This window comes from Staurois parvus, unplaced genomic scaffold (assembly GCF_062004578.1).
Source record: "Staurois parvus isolate SC_StPar_1 unplaced genomic scaffold, SC_StPar_1.0 ptg000342l, whole genome shotgun sequence".
Taxonomy (NCBI): domain Eukaryota; kingdom Metazoa; phylum Chordata; class Amphibia; order Anura; family Ranidae; genus Staurois; species Staurois parvus.
In genome coordinates, this window is record NW_028318138.1 from 1,235,696 (window position 1) to 1,255,042 (window position 19,347).

The 19,347-nt window shown below is 43.1% G+C and overlaps 2 protein-coding genes across 4 annotated transcripts in view; one reads left to right on the forward strand and one right to left on the reverse strand.

The window, feature by feature from the left end:
• POLG (DNA polymerase gamma, catalytic subunit) overlaps positions 1–2,088 on the forward strand; it is a 73,113-nt gene extending 71,025 nt beyond the window's left edge. For all 3 annotated transcript variants that reach the window (XM_089684296.1, XM_089684295.1, XM_089684297.1), the window contains exon 22: positions 1,892–2,088. In XM_089684296.1, the coding sequence (XP_089540422.1) occupies positions 1,892–1,956 (65 nt within the window). In that variant the 3' untranslated portion in view covers positions 1,957–2,088. The remainder of the gene's footprint in view (positions 1–1,891) is intronic.
• The window catches only part of FANCI (FA complementation group I), a 77,236-nt gene continuing 59,690 nt past the window's right edge, over positions 1,802–19,347 (reverse strand). The window contains exons 30-38 of the mRNA XM_089684294.1: positions 18,817–18,885; positions 17,463–17,556; positions 14,900–15,087; positions 12,897–12,953; positions 12,733–12,792; positions 8,770–8,835; positions 6,309–6,404; positions 4,309–4,434; positions 1,802–2,279 (exon numbers count right to left, since the gene is read on the reverse strand). Of these exons, the coding sequence (XP_089540420.1) occupies positions 2,223–2,279; positions 4,309–4,434; positions 6,309–6,404; positions 8,770–8,835; positions 12,733–12,792; positions 12,897–12,953; positions 14,900–15,087; positions 17,463–17,556; positions 18,817–18,885 (813 nt within the window). The 3' untranslated portion in view covers positions 1,802–2,222. The remainder of the gene's footprint in view (positions 2,280–4,308; positions 4,435–6,308; positions 6,405–8,769; positions 8,836–12,732; positions 12,793–12,896; positions 12,954–14,899; positions 15,088–17,462; positions 17,557–18,816; positions 18,886–19,347) is intronic.

The window sequence follows — 19,347 nt, forward strand, 5'->3', positions numbered from 1 at the left end:
CCAGCAGCAGCTCCTGTGTAGAGGAGGAGGAGAGGACAATGGATACCCCGTCATCAGTCAATGGGTGATGTCACTTTTCTCTCCTGCACAGACGCCGCTGCTGGAGACCGGACCGGCTTCAGAATAGGTGAGTATAGTAATCTTTTCTTTGCAGGGATAGAGTAGGCTTATGCTCCGTATAGACTATCGTACAAAAAATGCCGCTTTTAAAGCGATCGTATGATAATCTGATTGTCAGTACACAGCAGTCGTCCAAAAAAAACAAAAACAGAAGGGACGAGCACGAAAATGTTATCAAACTATACCGGATCATAAGATTTTCGTTTAACCAGTACAATAGTCATCCGAAAATACAATACAAATACTAAAGTTCTGAAGAATGTAACCTTTTCACTTTCAAAATGAGACTAGCATGCAGAAAAACAAAACAACAGATGATCACTCGTCCAATATTCTGATCGTGTGTATGGGCCTTTTAAGTGAGTTAGATTATGGACAGAATTCCACTTTAACTTTTTTTTTTTTCCTACAAACCTAGCCATTGAGAAAAGCTGTCACAGAATATCTCCCCCCCCTCATACACAGTAGATGACTGACAACCTCTTTCACTGATATTATGTGACACTCCTCCACGCCTTGCCAAGAAAGGAGTATTTCCTATGTGACGGGTTTTATTGGAGTTAGGCTTTAACCTCCCTGGCGGTATTCCCGAGTGTAGCTCGGGGTAAAATTTGAGTACCAAAAGCGGTAACCCCGAGCTACACTCGGGCTTACCATGCGGCGTTGCTCAGGGAGTCCCTGCAGCACTTACCTTGTCCTTTGCTCCCACGATGTGTCCCCTGCAGTGTCCCCGGCCATCTCATCCGGCTTCCGTGTTCCGGTCCCTGTGACGTCGGGACGTACGGGCGCCGAAAACGGCCGCAAATTTGAAATTTTTAAAAAATTTCATTTTTTTTAAAATGATTATTGCATAGTAAAACATTGCTCTTTCAATGCATTTCACATACATTTTGTCCCGAGTGCTTTGTCCTGCGCCCTGCCTGCATTTTTACTGTTCTTTCTGCCTGGAAACTTAGAAACATCCATGGCGTCCAAAAAGCGTCCCTTTAGGTCAAAAGCGGTTTTAGACCGGCTAGAGAACAGCGATAGTAAATCAGAACCACTTGCAGAATTGAGTGATAATGATTCGTGGGGGAAATTCCTCATCAGACACTGAAAACGATTTTGCCTCTGTATTTCAAATTTCAGTGTTTTTGGTTTGATTATATTATTGAATTAAATTTATTATTATTATTATATTATTTTTTATGATTTCGTGTTTCAAATTTTATCATACCCGGGATGTTTACTAGACTCTTGTTCGGACAGATTTCAGTGAGTTATTCCTAAAAATTACAGCCTACAATAAAAAAACTACATATTTCCATGCAAAAAAATGGTACCGCTTTCAGCACAAAAAAACGGAAATAATCAGACCGCCGAGGAGGTTAAAGGGTAAATCCTGGAAGTGAACTGGCAGAAAATCCTGAGGGCCTATTTACACTGCAACACAGATGTTGTCATGCATTGTGCAGTGAACAGCCCAGTCATTGTGAAAATCTGGCAGGCTGTATTTTTTTCTTTTGGCAACACAGTGCATAGTATTGCAGCCATGCGTCTAATCTAAAAAAAAAAAAAAAAAAAGGGAGGGGGTTAGAAGATGGCTTTGACATTAGGTGGACCAAAGACCCCGTGAGGGGGACAGATTCTAACTCCTCACAGTCTATGGTCAGCCCAAACTTAAAATATATCTCCAGTCTGGTTTCAGTAATAATGATACATTTTATTCATCAGGCTGTACAAATAGTTCATATAACTGATATATTCTAACATACTTTTTTTTTATTTGTAGGTGAAGCTTTGGATATCTTTGAGATCGTTAAGCTAACTAATGGTGTTTTGAAAAAAGGGAGCTAATCTCTGCCGGCATCTGTTACTGCTCGACTCCTGTGGAGTTACATCTCGTTCATGATTTACTCATGAGGTGAAATACCGGAACGGTTTTGTTTGACTGAATGTTTCATGGTGTGAATAAACGAATAGAATAGCTCCTTGTGTATTGAACATGTTAAAGGGGGGAGAGGCTTACAGAACACTTCATAAATTTACATCTATTTTAGAGTAATGAACGGTGTGAAAATGGGAGATTTTAGAAGGAAACAGAGATGAGAGCAAACTGTCAGCTACTTCCTTCTTCGTTTTCTCTTTGGTTCTTGACTTTCTTTCTGTTCAGTGCCGGACTAGAGGAGAAAAACAAAAACATCATTACTAAACTAAAACTACACGTGTTCTTATCCAGTATTGTTGGCAGATCGAACTAAACTGGTTGGAGTACATATTCAGTTCGTCTGTAAGTGTAGCTAGGTGATAGCGCCCCCAACCAGTTTTATAAGAGCCTGTCGGATCCAGAGAGATATAAGCTATGCAGCCTCCAGGCTGGACTCCCTTGTGCACTGTTCAATTTCAGTCCTACGGAAAGTCTGTACGCCGTTGGACCACAGAATAAGCGCTTGCCATAGGATTGCATGGACAGCGCCAATCACATACAGTACATAGGCCTACTCTCTAGCTCCCATGCTCATCTCCAGGATTTCTCAAGGGCTTCACCCATCCTCTGGAACTCCCTACCCCAAGCTATCGCCTACTCTGCTCATCTTTAGGCGCACTCTTTAAAACCCATCTCTTCAGGGAAGCCTACCCCGCCCTCAGCAAATACTGGAATCAACTACTCCTCCTACCACTCCATACCGCACAGCTAATTACCTCTTGTACCACTATCCCCTCCCTCCTAGAGTGTAAGCTCCAGGGATCAGGCCCTCTAATCCCTCTTGTATTGAACTGTATTGTCTCCCACTATAATGTAAAGTAGTGAGCAAACTGTTGGCGCTATATCAGTCCTGTATAATAATAGGCCAGCTGAGACCATTATGGCAAGCAGCACCGATCTGGACAGAGGTATTAAAAAAAAATATTTAAAACTTGTGTGCAAATTGTTGACTTCCTGCTTCCCGAACATTACGTACGGCCTTCTGAAACCGAACATTTATGAAAGCAAAATTATGGTGAGTAGTTGTCATTCAATTTTCCACATGGCACTGGTGTGCAGTCAACATCCAGATATTTAGTGTAGGTTACCTATATTCAGTTTTAAATACCGTCGATGTTCTTTATTTTACAAAAATGTAAAATGCGTGCATCCTTTTTTTTAATCCATTTGATTCAGGGCCCTTTCACACTAGAAACTGCATAAGGTGCACAAGAATATTGTGCAATTCACATGCAGTTGTGCGCAGTGCAATTTCAGCCCATTCATTTTGTTAACAGGTTCTCTAAGTTCTACCAAATAGACTGTGCATCTGATGCTAGCTGCTAGCACAATGTATAATACATCAGTGGTTCATATAGTGAACTTGGTGTAGAGTTATTCACCCTGAGGTCATCACAGAGGACAAGGGGGCGCTCTTTACGTCTGGAGGAAGACATTTAATCTCTAAAACACGGAAAGGTTTCTTCACAGTGAGAGCTGTGAAAATGTGGAATAGACTCCCTCAAGAGTTGGTTCTGGCCAGCTCAGTGGATTGCTTTAAAAAAGTCCTGGATTCTTTCTTGGATACACAGAATATAACATTTATAGGTAAAGTTGATCCAGGGAATATCCGATTGCCTCTCGGGGGATCAGGAAGGAATTTTTTCCCTGCAGGAGCAAATTGGATCGTGCTTTGCTGAGTTTTTTGGCTCCCTCTGGATAAACTGTGGGTGTAGGATTATAACTTTTTAATTTTTTCTTTTTTATGGTTGAACTAGATGGACTTTTTTGCAGGAGACTAACTATGTAACAGAGTCCTTCAGACAGGGGGGAGACTATTTGTTGGTTTGCCCACCCCTCAGTTGAACTGCTGTTGGAAGCTCCATAGGGTAAGATTATATGTGTCCCTCAAAGGAGAAGACAGAAACAATTGGATTTTTTAGACTTTGGGTAAGATCCTTTTCTTGGAGTCCGTTGATGCTTTCTGACCCGCTTTTCTACAAAACTGAGGCATGCTTCTTGTGGGAGGGGTTATACTAAGCTGGCTGGCTAACAGTTTATTTATTTTTTTTTTTTTTTGCCAATGTCCAAAACGCCTGGAGGTGGCAGTAAAATCCAAAGGTTTAAGACTCTCTGTGTTCCTAAATAGACTCCAAAAAAAGGATTTTTAAAAAGGCGACTACTACAATCCTATCTTGTAGGTGTCGTGGTTTCTGACCCAGAATAGCTGGTCTGTCTCCTACCTGCATGTTGTCTGGCTCATTCTCCTCATCCTCCGAGCCCTTTTCCTGCAGAGCTGCATCCAGTGTAGCTGCATTGATTCTGAAGTCTCTGGAAGTGCTCAGCTTTATGTACTGCATCAAGTTAACCTTTAAAATAAAAAAAAAAAAGGAAAAAAAATATATTATAAAACATTATGACCACCACCCACTATAATTCATCGAGGCATTGACTCCACTAGGCCTCTGAAGGTATTCTGTGGTATCTGGCACCAAGCTGCCAGTAGCAGATCCCTTAAGATCTGTACGTTGTGAGATATGGTATCCATGGATCAGACCTGGTTTCCAGCACATCACACAGATGGCCAGTTGGCTCAAGATCTGGAGAATTTGGAGGCCAAGTCAACACCTTGAGCTCATTGTTGTGTTCCTCAAACCATTCTTGAATTCATCAGAACAGGCCACCTTCTTCCATTGCTCTTTGGTCCAGTTTTGATGCTCACGTGCCCATTGTTAGTGCTTTTAGCTGTATGGGCACCCTGACCAGTCTGTGGCTACACCGGCCCATACACAGAATGTTCTGACACCTATTCCATCACAACCAGCATTAACTTTTTCAGCAATCTGAGCTACAGTAAGCTGTTCTATTGGACCAGACTACACAGGGCAGCCTTTGGTCCCCACACACATCAATGAGCTTTGGCCTCCCATGACCCTGTCGCCAATTTTTTTGGTTTTATCCTTGAAACACTGTTGGGAGGTGATGACCACTGCAAACCAGAAACATCCTACAAGAGGTGCAGCTTTGGTGATGCCTTGACCCAGTCATCTACCCATTAAAATTTGGCCCTTCTCAAAGTCACACAAATCCTTACGCTTGACCATTTTTTCAGGGTTGTTTTTTTTTTTCTGCTTTCAACATATGTACTTTAATCACTTCCCGACCGCCCTATAGCAGATATACTGCTACAGGGAGGCACAGATGCGCAAAATTACGTATATATATACACACACACACATACGTGATTTTGCATTTCCAGGTATAGGGAGTGCACGAGCCCTACCTGCGCCGCCATTCGCGGCTGTCAATCACGGGGTCACAGCCAGTGATTGCTGAGCATCTCCGACGGGGAGGAGAACTATGTAAACAGTACAGTTCTCCTCCCTGTCAATTTGTGCACACTGCTTTGGATGGCTGTGCACAGTGAAGCACAGACACAAGCAAAATGGTACACAGTTAACCCTTTTGATCGCTCCTCTTGCTAACCCCTTCCTGCTCAGTGCCATTAGTGCAGTCAGTGCTGCTTTTTTTTTTTTTTATTAGTAGCACTGATCACTGTATTGGTCCAGTGACACTAAGTCAGTTCCCCCCAGTGTCACAATGTCTGCCGCAGTCTCACTATAAGTTGCTGATCGCTGCCATTACTAGTAAAAATAAAAAAAATCCAGTATCTATACCGCCATTTGTAAATGCTAAAACTTTCAAGTAAACCATTTCATTTACACATATTAGGATTTTTTTTTTTTTTTAGCAAAGACATGTAACAGAATACACTTTGCCCTAAATTTATGACGAAATTTGATTTAACATTTTTTTACTGGCCATGTTTAATAGCAAAAAGTCAAAAATATTGTTTTTTTTCTCAAAATTGTCAGTCTTTGTTATAGCGCAAAAAATAAAAACATTACAGGCGATCAAATACCACCAAAAAAAAAAGGAATTTAATTTGGGTGCAGCGTTGCATGACTGCGCAATTGTCAGTTACAGGACTGCAGCACCGTAACGCACAAATTGGCCTGATCAGGAAGGGGGGTAAATCCTCAGAAGGACATATGCTTAACATATTTACTTGCTGCCTAATATATCCCGCCCACTTTCAGATGCCATTGTAACAAGGTAATCAATGTTATACTGTTTACTTGTCACTGGTCATAATGTTATGGTTGATTGATGTTTGTGTGTGAGATATATATATATATAATAAATGCACTCCATATATATTTATGTAAATACAAATCCATACCTTTGACTTCTTGGACAGCTTGATCAAAAACTCTTCATACTTCTCAATCGCAAAAATCAAGTTTGGTATTGGCTTGGTTTCACGGAGGATTTTAGCCTAAAAATGATGTTGTTAACAATGAGAACATCTAGTATATTTCATAGATCGTAGACTTTTTTGTCAAAGAGGTTTGCAATCAAGCTCTCAAATTGTAAAAACTTTTTTTCTATCACATGGGAGACAAAAAAAACCCATATGTAATACTTTTTGGTGACAGGTTCTCTTTAAAAGAAATCTGGGGAGTCTACCCTGTGTGCCTTTGAATGTAATTGCAAGTCGCACTGCATTACATTCTTTCCCGGCCATACATTTTACACATAACTTCCAGGTCAGCAAAAAGAAGGGTAGGAGAGCGGACGTTTGTTTGTAGGGGGGGCAGGGGCGGACTGACCATTTGGAAACTCGGGCACTGCCCAAGGGCCCGGGGTCAGTAGGGGGCCCATGAGATGCCCCTGGTACCTTTTTCATAGGCTTTTTTGAGTTTGGGCAAGGACACAGGGGCCCCATGATCCCCTATTGCCCGGGGGCCCCATGAGTTGTCAGTCCGCCCCTGAGGGGGGGTGGTATAAAAGCAATCCAGCGGCGGCAGACTGCTTTCATCTGACAGCCAGAAGTCGGCATGTCAAATTTACACAGTATGTGAAAAAAACCCATTCAGTACGACGTATGGACCTGGCAGCGAAAGGGTTAAAGGTGAGCACTTTGTATATTAATATTATACATTACTAAATATACACATTTACATACATACGATATAAAAAGTCTACACACCCCTTTTAAAATGGCAGGTTTCTGTGATGTAAAAAATAATTTCAGAACTTTTTCTACCTTTTAATGCGACCTATAAAAACTGTACAACTCAATTGAAAACAAACTGACATATTTTGGGGGGGAGAAGAAGTGGAGAAAATATGGTGCAACAGTGACATTACCAAAAACTGGACGTCCATCCAAAATTGATGAAAAGTACATTGGTCTGGGAGGCTGCCAAGAGGCCTACAGCAACATTAAAGGAGCTGCAGGAATATCTGGCAAGTCCTGGCTGTGTGGTCCATGTGACAACAATCTCCCGTATTCTTCATATGTCTGGGCTATGGGGTAGAGTGGCAAGACGGAAGCCTTTTCTTATGAAGAAAAACATCCAAGCCCGGCTAAATTTTGCAAAAACACATCTGAAGTCTCCCAGAAGCATGTGGGAAAATGTGTTATGGTCTGATGAAACAAAGGTTGAACTTTTTGGCCATAATTCCAAAAGGTATGTTTGGCGCAAAAACAAAACACTACACATCACCAAAAGAACACCATACCCACCATGAAGCATGGTGGTGGCAGCATCATGCTTTGGGGCTGTTTTTCTTCTGGTGGAACTGGGGCCTTAGTTAAAGTAGAGGGAATTATGAACAGTTCCAAATACCAGTCAATATTGGCACAGAACCTTCAGGCTCTGCTAGAAAGCTGAACATGAAGAGGAACTTCCATCTTTCAGCATGACAACGACCCAAAGTATACATCCAAATCAACAAAGGAATGGCTTCACCAGAAGAAGCTTAGAGTTTTGGAATGGCCCAGCCAGAGCCCAGACCTGAATCCAATTGAAAATTTCTGGGGTGATCTGAAGAGGGCTGTACACAGGAGATGCCCTTACAATCAGACAGATTTAAAGTGTTTTTGCAAGGAAGAGCAGGAAAATATTGCCAAGTCAAGATGTGCCATGCTGATAGACTCATACTCAAAAGACTGAGTGCTGGAATCACATCAAAAGGTGCTTCAATAAAGGATTAGTTTAAGGGTGTGCACACTTATGCAACCATATTATTTTAGGTTTTTATTTTTACCTCCCTCACCTAAAAGATTTCAGTTTGTTCAACTGAGTTGTACAGTTTATAGGTCACATTAAAAGGTGGAAAAAAGTTCTGAAATGATTTATCTTTGTCTCATTTTTTTTTACATCACAGAAACCTGACATTTTAATGGGAGTGTGTAGACTTTTTATATCCACATTTCTGTAAATATTTGACTATATCTTTTCATGTGACAACACTGAAGAAATGACACTTTGCTACAATGTGATGTACAGCTTGTATAACGTAAATTTGCTGTCCCCTCAAAATAACTCAACACACCGCCATTAAAGTCTAAACCGCTGGCAACAAAAGTGAGTCCACCCCTAAGTGACAAGGTCCAAATTGGGCCCAAAGTGTCAATATTTTGTGTGGCTGCCATTATTTTCCAGCACTGCCTTAACCCTCTTGGGCATGGAGGTCACCAGAGCTTCACAGGATGCACTGTATATACACACAGTGTACGTGCCGCCCTGCCAAATCTACTGCGCAGGAGCGGCAAGTGGTTGAAAATGATGCCATTCACCCCACACATTATGAAAGTATTGTATACAACAGTGATACACAGATGTACAACTTACTGATGATAAAGCAGCCACGTCCTCCTTTTTCTTTTTTTCTCCAGACAGTGTCTCATTCTGTATGTTCTGTTTAACAAAACATAATAAACACAAAACACTAATTTTCAAGAATTAGTAAAACAAAAAATTTTTACTCTTAACTACCTTATTGTAACACATTATTTCAATGTGTATTTATTGTAAAAAGTACTAAAGTAATCGGGGTGATAGAGTAGGCAATGAAAGCCTCATGCACGCTGGCACTAGAAGTTCTCTACTTTAGAATCAGGTTTAGATGTATTTAGATGTGTTAACTTCTATTCAGCTCTGCAAAACCAACACTATACAGACTGAACACAAATTGTAATTGATTTAGTATGATGAAATCACCCCAGACACTACTAAACAACTCGTACACTCCCTCATCATCTCACGCCTGGACTACTGCAACTCCATTCTCACTGGCCTACCCAAACAAACGCTATCCCCACTCCAGTCTATCCTGAACTCAGCGGCTAGACTCATCCACCTCACCAGCCGCTCCACATCTGCCTCCCCCCTCTGCCAATCCCTTCGCTGGCTCCCGATAGCCCAACGCATCAAATTCAAATTACTAACTGACCTACAAAGCCATTCACAACGCCGCCCCAAACTACCTAACCGACCTGATACCCAAATACTACCCTACCCGTGCCCTTCGCTCCTCACAGGACCTCCTACTCTCTAGCTCCCTGGTCTCCTCCTCCCACGCCCAACTGCAGGACTTCTCCAGGACTTCCCCCATCCTCTGGAACTCCCTACCCCAATCCATCAGACTGTCACTTACCCTCCTCACCTTCAGACGCACCCTGAAAACCCATCTCTTCAGGGAAGCCTACCCCACCCTCACCTAACATCTCCTCCCACCACTCCATCCCCCACAGCCACTTCCTCCTGCACCACTATCCCCTCCCTCCTAGATTGTAAGCTCGAAAGAGCAGGGCCCTCGAACCCCTCGTGTATTGTATTGTTACTGTATTGTCTCATGTACTGTCCCCCTCGCTATTGTACAGCGTTGAGCAAACCATTTGGCGCTATATAAATACTGTATAATAATAATAATGAAATTGCACCCCTGACCTGCCCAGAGTTGGCCACATCTGCCTACAACTATCTATCATCCTCCCTGGACGCTCTTGCTCCCCTTTCTACATGCAGAACCAGGCCTCGCCTGTCACAACCCTGGCAAACAGATGACACCAGAAGTCTCAAGAGACGCAGCCGCACTATTGAGCGAGCATGGCGTAAAACTAAATACCCTCTACAAATCCGCTCTTCTCAAATACAACTCCAGCCTCCATGCTGCTAAGCAAACCTACTAAAACACTCATCAAGACCCTCTCATCCAATCCTCACCAACTCTTTTCTACCTTTAATTCCTTACTTCACCCCCCCACTGCGTCCACCCATCAACTTACTTACTGCACAGCAGATTGCCAATCACTTCAAGAAGAAGATCGACACAATTCGTGATGAGATCTCCAGTGTCAAGCTTCCTCCTCTAACCAACATACCAGGCTCAACACCAAACTCTACACTCTCCTCCTTCAACCGTGTTACCTCCAAGGAAGTTACCGATCTCCTTTCCAAGGCCCACTTCACCACCTGTCCCCTGGATCCTGTACCCGGACGACTATTGCAGCCTCCTTCCTGCTCTATCCTAAACTCTCTAACCCACATCTTCAACCTCTCACTCTCCATGAGCACCTTTCCCTCCTCCCTCAAACATGCACTGGTTACCCCCATTCTCAAAAAACCCTTGCTGGACCCCACCTGTTTGAATAACTTAAGACCCATCTCCCTGCTCCTGTTTGCCTCCAAGCTTCTTGTGCGCCTTGTTCACAACCGTACGAACTGCTACCTCACCGACAACAACCTTCTTGATCCCTGAGAGTATGGCTTCCGCCCACAACATTCCACAGAAACTGTCCTATTAAAACTCACTAACAACCTACTAAGTGCTAAAACCAACGGCCATTACTCCATACTCCTTGACCTTTCCACTGCCTTTGACACAGTCGACCACCCGCTCCTCCTCAGTAAACTCCACTCCATCAGCCTCCGTGACTCACATACAACTCCTCCTCCTCCTCCGCTCCTCTTCCCCTTTCTGTTGGGGTACCCCAAGGTTCTGTTCTTGGGCCTCTGCTTTTCTCTCTCTCTACCTCCTCTCTGGGCCAACTGATAACTTCCCATGGCTTCCAATCAGGGATGTATTTACCGCAAGGCAAACAAGGCGTTTGCCTAAGGTGGCATTTTTCAGGGGGCGGCACCGCCCCCTTGAAAAAGGGACACAGGTGAAGATGGGGACATGTTAGGCTCAGTGTGGTGAGCCTTCCCAGTATACCGACTGCCGCCGAGTAGAAGGAGGACATCCACGGTACAGTCCTGCGGACATGGTGCGGCTGCTGGAGCAATGGGAAGTTGGCAGGTGAGGTGAGGATGGGGACATGTTGGGTTTGGTGTGTCAGTGCGGTGAGCCTTCCTAGAGTACCTGCTGCCGCCCAAGAGAAGGAGGAAGAAGGAAATCCAGAGTACAGTCCTGCGGTTGCTGGAGTGGTGGGAGGTCAGAAGGTGAGGTGAGGAATTTGGAGAAACTAAAACACAGAGACGAGGCTGGAAATGTACGATGATCACTGTCATATTCTGTGTTGTCGGTGTTCCTATCAGCCGGAATCAGGAAGTGTGTGTGTATGTGTGTGTGTGTGTGTGTGTGTGTGTGTGTGTGTGTGTGTGTGTCAGGGTAGTCTGTGTTTGGTGGGGGATTAGTGTATATGGGGGCAACCTGTTGGGGGCAACCTTCATACAGCTATGGCTCCCCCATCACCCCCCATAATACACTGTATACACCCCTTCTTTGTCACCACCTTTTACACCCTAGTTGCTACTGTCACCATGCAACCTCTCTCTCACTGGGAAAGGGGCGAGGGGGGCGCACAGTTTTCGAGTTGCCTAGGGCAACACAAAAACTAAATACACCACTACTTCCAATACAACCTCTATGATGATGACACCCAAATCTATCTTCACTCCCCAGCTCACACCCTCAATCTCCTCACGTATCACAAATCTACTAAGCAACATATCAGCATGGATGTCACATCACTACCTCAAACTCAATCTTTCAAAAACTGATCTTGTAATATTTCCTCCTCCCCGATCCCCCACTCACGACTTTACCATTAAGATCAACAGCAGAACCATTGGTCCCTCCCCTCATGCCAGGGTGCTAGGCGTAATCCTAGACTCTGACCTCTCCTTTGGGCCCCACATCCAATCACTAGCTAAATCCTGCCGCCTCAACCTCTGGAACATTTCCAAAATCCATCCCTTCCTGACCAATGACACCACACTCTGGCGTGCACGGTGATATGTAACATATCGTGAAATTTTTTGACAGGTTCTCTTAATGAGAAATATGGGGTCTAAAAGACCCCTGATGTCTCCCTTGTGCTCCACTGAATGTAATGCATTACAGATCATTCTGCATTAGATTCTTTCCAGGTCATGACAGGGGGACCTAGAAATGAAGTTTAAACATCGTTTCCGGATCAGCAACAAGAAGGGGAGGAGAGCAGAGGCACCCGCTATGACGGTCCCGCAAATGGGCATGCGGAGCCCGGGATACATGATGGGCAGGTGACGTCCATTACGGGTGGGGTGTGCACATAATCTGGCACTGCTTGCATCTGACAACCAGAAGTTAACATGTCAGATTTAAATACAAACCCAGTGGCTGTAGCCTACGGGAGTGTGTGTAAAAATCCCGGCTGTCAGGCCCGTGCCATGTGCTATTCTGATGGTACATGATAAAGGTGTTTACAGTAGTGGGTTCAAAGACAGAAATAGGACGATCCACTATACTGGGCTTTTAAACCATTGAGGCCTCTGCAAAAGGCCGTAAGCTATGCTGCTATACCTAACACACAAAGTCGTTGCACATACCTGTGTATATGTAATGAAGGCATAGCATTGAGGTGTTAAATGTGAGCCTGAGAGTTTAACCTGTAGAGAAGAAAGTTTCTGTTAAGCTTTGTGGGTTTTTTTTTTTTTCTAAGGTATGAGAACAAATGAGTGCTACAAAAAAAAAAAAAAAAAAAAAAACTTACCAACTTTTCCAAACGTGTAGGAACAGCCCCCATGTGATTAGTACAAACCTGCAAGTACTGAACATAAGACATGCAGTGTCAGACAAGACACCTTATTGCTGGGATTACCATCATTAAAACAGGATTTTGTACTATATATTTTGTAAAATCCGCTTCCTGGAGTTCACCAAGAAGCACAGAATCAGTAGCGATTTTGATATAAATGGGTTTAAAAAAAAAAGTTAGACTATCCCTGTATAACCCCCACCTTGTCCCAGATCTGTGAGAAAGCAGTACAGAAGACCAAGAACATAGAGGGAAGGATGGATTTTACGCCAAGTACAAAAATGATAAGTATGATGAGAACAAAAATATGTATCTTTTAATAAGGAACAAAGGATTGTTTCTATTCAGATTGAAAAGCATGTCAGCGAGGGCTGGGCAATTGCTACAGAGATCCAGCAAGCTCAGTGAGAAATAGGGGTAGTAACTATGGAATTTATCACTAAACCTGGCCATCAACAGATCAAATTTGGCCGGTCCCTGCTGAACTTCTAACCATTTATTGGCAGGCTGGTTGCACTGAAATTAATCTATTAACTCCAGTCCAACCAGCCTGTTGGGTTTTTTACGTTCCATAGGAAACCTTCCACTGTCATAATAGAATTGCACAGCGGGGGGGGGGTGGGGTTATTTCCATGGGAGAATTGAGCAATTGAAGTGGTTGAAGGAAAAAAAAGTATAATGTATGGCCTGCCTAAGAATGAAAATATAGTAATCCAGATAAGGTGATGGAGATTTAACCACTTTAAGATAGGGCCTATTTTTTAATAAGTTTACATTTAAAAATCAGTATTTTTTGCTGAAAAATTACTTTAAATCCCTAAACATAATTTTTTAAAGCAGAAGCCCTAGAGAATGAAATGGTGCTTTTTTTTAATGTCACACAGTATTTGCGCAGAGGTTTTTCAAATGCAATTGTTTTGGAAAAAAATACACTTTCATACATTTTAATGCACAAAAACAATATAAAACCCAACTTTTTGGTAGACTATAAAATATTATGTTACGCAGAGTAAGTACATATCAAAAATGTCATGCTTTAAAACTGCACACGCCGTGCAATGCCGAAAAACTATGTACATTTTATTATAGATAGGTGACGCTTTAAAAGCCTTTACAGGTTACCACCTTAGATTTACCCAGGAGATCTGGTGCTAGAATTACTGCCCTCAATCTGACATTCACAGTGATACCTCACATATGTGGTGCGTACATAAACTGATGCTGGACCTGACACGTGCGTTCCCCTTTGTGTGGAAGCGGAGGGGAGGAGGAAGAACTGGCACTTTTAAATTTTTTTTATACTGTCCCTTTAATTTTTAATTTGTTTTTTTTTTCTATCACCACAAGAAATATACACATCCCTTATGATAACAATAGGCAGTGACAGGTCCTCTCCTCTGCCCTAAACAGCATCTGATTACACCAAGAACGGTGTGATCCTATGCTTTTCCAATTTAAAGATGCTGCCATTTACATCCGGCAAAACCGAATCCAGATGAAATACTCATCGCTTCCAGTTTCTCAAACCACAGGAGGTGATAGGGGCCATTCCAGTCCCTGACCAGCTCTATGGTCAGCCGGTGGAACCGCTGGCTGCACACTCAGGTCACCCAGTGGGATGGGAGAGCCTGAGAAGGCCGCCGGTAAAAGCAATCCAACAGCTAATTAGCAGCTAGGATTGCTGTACACGAAAGTCGACCACCGGCTGAAAAAATGATACCGGGATGATGCCTGCAGCAGCAGGTATCATATCAGTACAACCAATCGAAGTCAGGAGACGTACCGGAGGACATGGGGGATGGAATCAAACCTTTAGAGGCCTTAGTATAATCCAATCATATCAGAATACCTACTGATCCAGTGTCCTCTAATAAATGATAAAGAAAACAGGGTAAAACCCATCTGCCATATAGTCAGGTGCATTGTCCTGGGTTTTCATTTCCACTAGGCTGACTCACATATTTGAGAAGAGTAGTCAGAGTTGTGTACATCTTAGTGAGTTCCTTCAATAAAGTGTCTATACAGCTTCCAGTTGGTAAGGCAGTCTGGATGAGTTCATGGCAGGCAGTCAGTAATGTACCCAGCTGCAGAATAACAGCCTTTTCTATAGGTTCCCTAGAATTTGTAGCTTGAGTGTCATTGCCATCTGAGGAGAATAAAAGCAAAATAACGCATTAAATGTTTAACTATAATTCAGTGCTGTCTATTCACGTGGGTTCTATGTTCCCAGGACCTGGTTACCTTCTTATTAATAGTTTACCATTACGTAACCACTTCAATACCGGGTCAATTTTGACATCTCACATTTATGGAAAAATCTACTTTTTTTGCTGGAAAACTACTTAGAACCTCCAAACATTATAGAATTTAAGTAGAGGCCTTCAAGAATAAAATGATGGGTGCTGCAATTATGTTATGTCACGCAGTACTAGCACTGTGGGGGGGGGGATACACAATGATTTTTAATGCTCAAAACCACAATATAATAGCCAATTGTTTGGTAAAATATAAAAGATGATTTTACGGTGAGTTAACCCGTACCAAATATGTCAAGCTCTAAAATTGTGCACGACTGAGCAACAATGGCAAACTACGTACATTTTATTATCCATAGGCGGCACTTTAACCACTTGCCACCCGACCTATGCGCAAATGACAGCTGGGCGAACACATAGTCCCCTCCAGGAGGGCGTCATATGACATTCTTCCCAGATCGCGCTTTGCACATGCCCGCAGGTCCGTGCTGTAGTGAGATGTCACCGGCTATGTACCTCGGACACGGCCAATGACAGATCTGTGTACCGGCCCCATTGCCAGTACCATGTGACCTGCTGTGACCAATCACAGCAGGTCACTTGACAGTTGTATACAATGGATGGCTTCCTTTCATGCCATCCATTGTATACTAGTGTGTCTAGCTGTGAATGGTCACAGCGATCACATGCACAGGCTGGACTATTTTCACCAAAGAAATCTAGCAGAATACATCTCGGCCTAAATTTATGAAGAACAATTATTTATTTGCAAACTTTTATAACAGAAACAAAGAAAATTGTGTGTGGGGGGGGGGGGGTTCTACATTTTCGGTCTTTTTTTGTTAATTTAGCAAAAAATAAAAACCCAGTGGTGATTAAATACCACCAAAAGAAAGCTCCAGTTGTGCGAACGAAACAATAAAATTTTAGTTTGGGTACAGTGTTGCATGACCGCACAATTGTCATTCAAACTGTAAGAGTGCTGAAACCTGAAAATTGGCCTGGGCAGGAAGGGGGTAAAAGTGTCCGGTATGGAACTGGTTAAAAGCCTTTACAGATTACCAATTCAGATTTACACAAGAGGTCTGGTGCTAAAATTATTGCTCTAATTCTGATGTTCGTGGAAATACCTCACGTATGGTGCAATTGCTGTTTACGTACCAACGCGTGCATTTGCCTTTACGCGCAAGGGGGGAAAGGGAGCACTTTAAAAAAAAATGCCTTACAGTGGTGGGCACTGCAGCTTACGCATATATTTGCAAATGTGTGCAAACAAAACCCTCTGTTTTAATGTGACTTGTTGGGGTCAATTCGGTTGTTTTGCAGGCTGGCTGGTAAGTGTGCTGGGAAATCTTTTGTCTATGACATGCGTTGCCGTTCCATGTACACTTTACTGCAAAGGCTAGTTATAGATTCAGGTGGTTGCCACTTTTTTGTACAACTAAACAAAGTGTGTTTTCTCCTCTGCATGTATGTAAATGCTAATTAGTAGCATACAATAATTATCTCATTTGTTAGTCATGGAAGCCTTGAGAAGCAGCCTAGACAGTGTAATAGACAAATAACTGGGGAGAGGTGTGACAGATGGTCACTGGCAGAATGAAAACAATATTGGCATTTCTGGCTAGTCCTATTTAAACTCTTCAGCTCTCAGCATAGAAAAAAAATAGATTTTTTTTTCTACATACTTACAAGTAAAATCCATTTCTTGGAGTACATCACGTGACAGTGCAGCCTCTATGCTGCTTCAGTGCAGCCTAAATATAAGCTCCTGCAGATAAACTGCAACCTACTCTGGAGACTCAACTCATTTAAGTGCACTGATACCCATACAGGGGTGTATAAACAAAAAAAGTTATACAAGCCCCTCGGGCTAATGCAGTGTATAATCGTGTCCTGTCTAGTCATGCAACTCCCCCACAGGTAATACTCACTGCCCCCAGTGGCCACCAGGAGGCTAACAGATATTCAAATGGATCTGATTGCATCCAGAAGCGTTGCAGACCTCCAGGTATGCTCCAAGAGCACATGCAGCACATCAGTGACCACCAACCTTACGGACACTGGCGAAAAAACTGAAGAATGTCCAGTGTGGGAGGGGTTATATGGAGGAGGACTTCCTCCGATTGGCCAGCCAGCGTCTATTCACCTATAGATGGCATATAACCCACATAGGCATGACTAGCCTGCTCTGTGTCCCGTGATGTACGATAAAGAAATACTACTACACCACACACCGCACGCTCTATGTAGCCAGCCCACTCACCATTTTTCTTCTCTGAACCAGTCTGTGTTTTCAGTTTTGCAATTAACCATTCCACTTCATCCAACACCTTTGCAGCTTGTCCTAGAACCAAAACCTGGACAAAGAAAATGATATGAAGAACACCATAGATTTGCACTAAACAATTCTTGAAGGCTGGATGCACCCAAAAGTGATATGGCCATTGTGATCATTATGGGTTCACTCAGCTTTATTATTATTATTATACAGTATTTATAAAGCGCCAATCGTTCGCTCAGCGCTGTACATTACAAAGGGGGACAGAACATGTGACAGAACAATAACAATACAATGCAAAACATGAGGGGATTGAGGGCCCTGCTCTTTCGAGCTTACAATCTAGGAGGGAGGGGATGGTGGCACAGGAGGAGATAGCTGTGGGGGATGGAGTGGTAGGAAGAGTGGAGGAGGTCGGCAAGTTAGCAGGGGGTGGGGTAGGCTTCCCTGAAGAGATGGGTTTTCAGGGTGCGCCTAAAGGAGAGGAGAGTAGGTGATAATCTGATGGGTTGGGGCAGGGAGTTCCAGAGGATGGGTGACACCCTGGAGAAGTCCTGGAGGCGGGCATGGGAGGAGGAGACCAGGGAACTAGAGAGAAGGAGGTCTTGTGAGGAGCGGAGTGTGCGTGCTGGGCGGTAAGCTTTAGTCCGAATAATATTGTTCAGGAGCTGCAATAAAGAAATAATGCCATCTAACACATCTGAAATGGATGAATATATCAGCCAAAGTCAGAAAATGGTCAGACTACCTTACTGGTACTTTAGTTAAGAGTGCCTTCTTGCATTGCCCAAGAATTACACTCATTGCACCATCACATTTTATTCAGCAATTAAAGTGAAAATGTCCTGCTGGATGAACCGCATCGGGGGGAGCCTATGCTGACCTCATCACGCCCGCCGTAGGTGGAATCATTACATGCTATCGTGAAGCTGGATCACAGTTGTTTGCAGTATTGGAGTGGTGTTGGAACGCATCTACATATACAAGTTTCACTTGTTTGAACTTTTACTTGTTTATTTCATTGCATCAACAGAGTGATGGTGGAACTCACTAAGTTACATTAGCTTTTAAGGACCTTATTTGGTTGCAACATTCCAATGGTGGTGGAAGCCACTAAAGTTTTATTTATGATGTTATGTAACAGTATAATTTATTTAGACATATGAAGTGGGTTTGTATACTTGGTTGATTTCTAAACTATTAAAGACACAGTGCAACTATATTTTACATTAAAAGTGAAGTCATGCTGTGAAGTGCACTCCTTCGCTACAAATTACAGCACGGTACAGGAGCATCTGCTGTTAATGAAATGATAAACATTCATTGATTAGGTACTCACAGTGACAGTAGGAGCTGCAGTCTTTACATTAACAGTGTGGAAGTGCGATGGTTTCTCTACTTCGATGTCCTGTAGGAAAGAAAATACTTGAGTAAATATTCCCAAAGTCAGAAAACTTATACAGAGCAAATACTGGATGAAATATAGTTCATGTGATGGAAATTTTTTTTTCAGCAATCCTATGGTTGTACAAACCTCCTATAGGTCCAGAGGTAACATTAAAGTGGAATTCCAGGCACCACCTAACTAATCTCCCCTCCCCCTTCCTGAAACATGTTCCAACTAACCTATGTAAGAAATATCTGCATACTTACTCAGGCCGCTGTGGTCCGGTCACATAATACTTTGTGCCAGGGAGCATGGGTGCAGGGGAGAGGAGGGAGCACCAACAATAGATGGGTCACTGAAGCCTGTTGGTGGAGTAAACACTCCACACTTTACTAATCATTGTCGGAGCATTCTCTCCTCTCCCCTGAAGCTGCCATTGGCCGACACAGGAGAGATATGACCGGACTGGAGTACCCTGAAAGT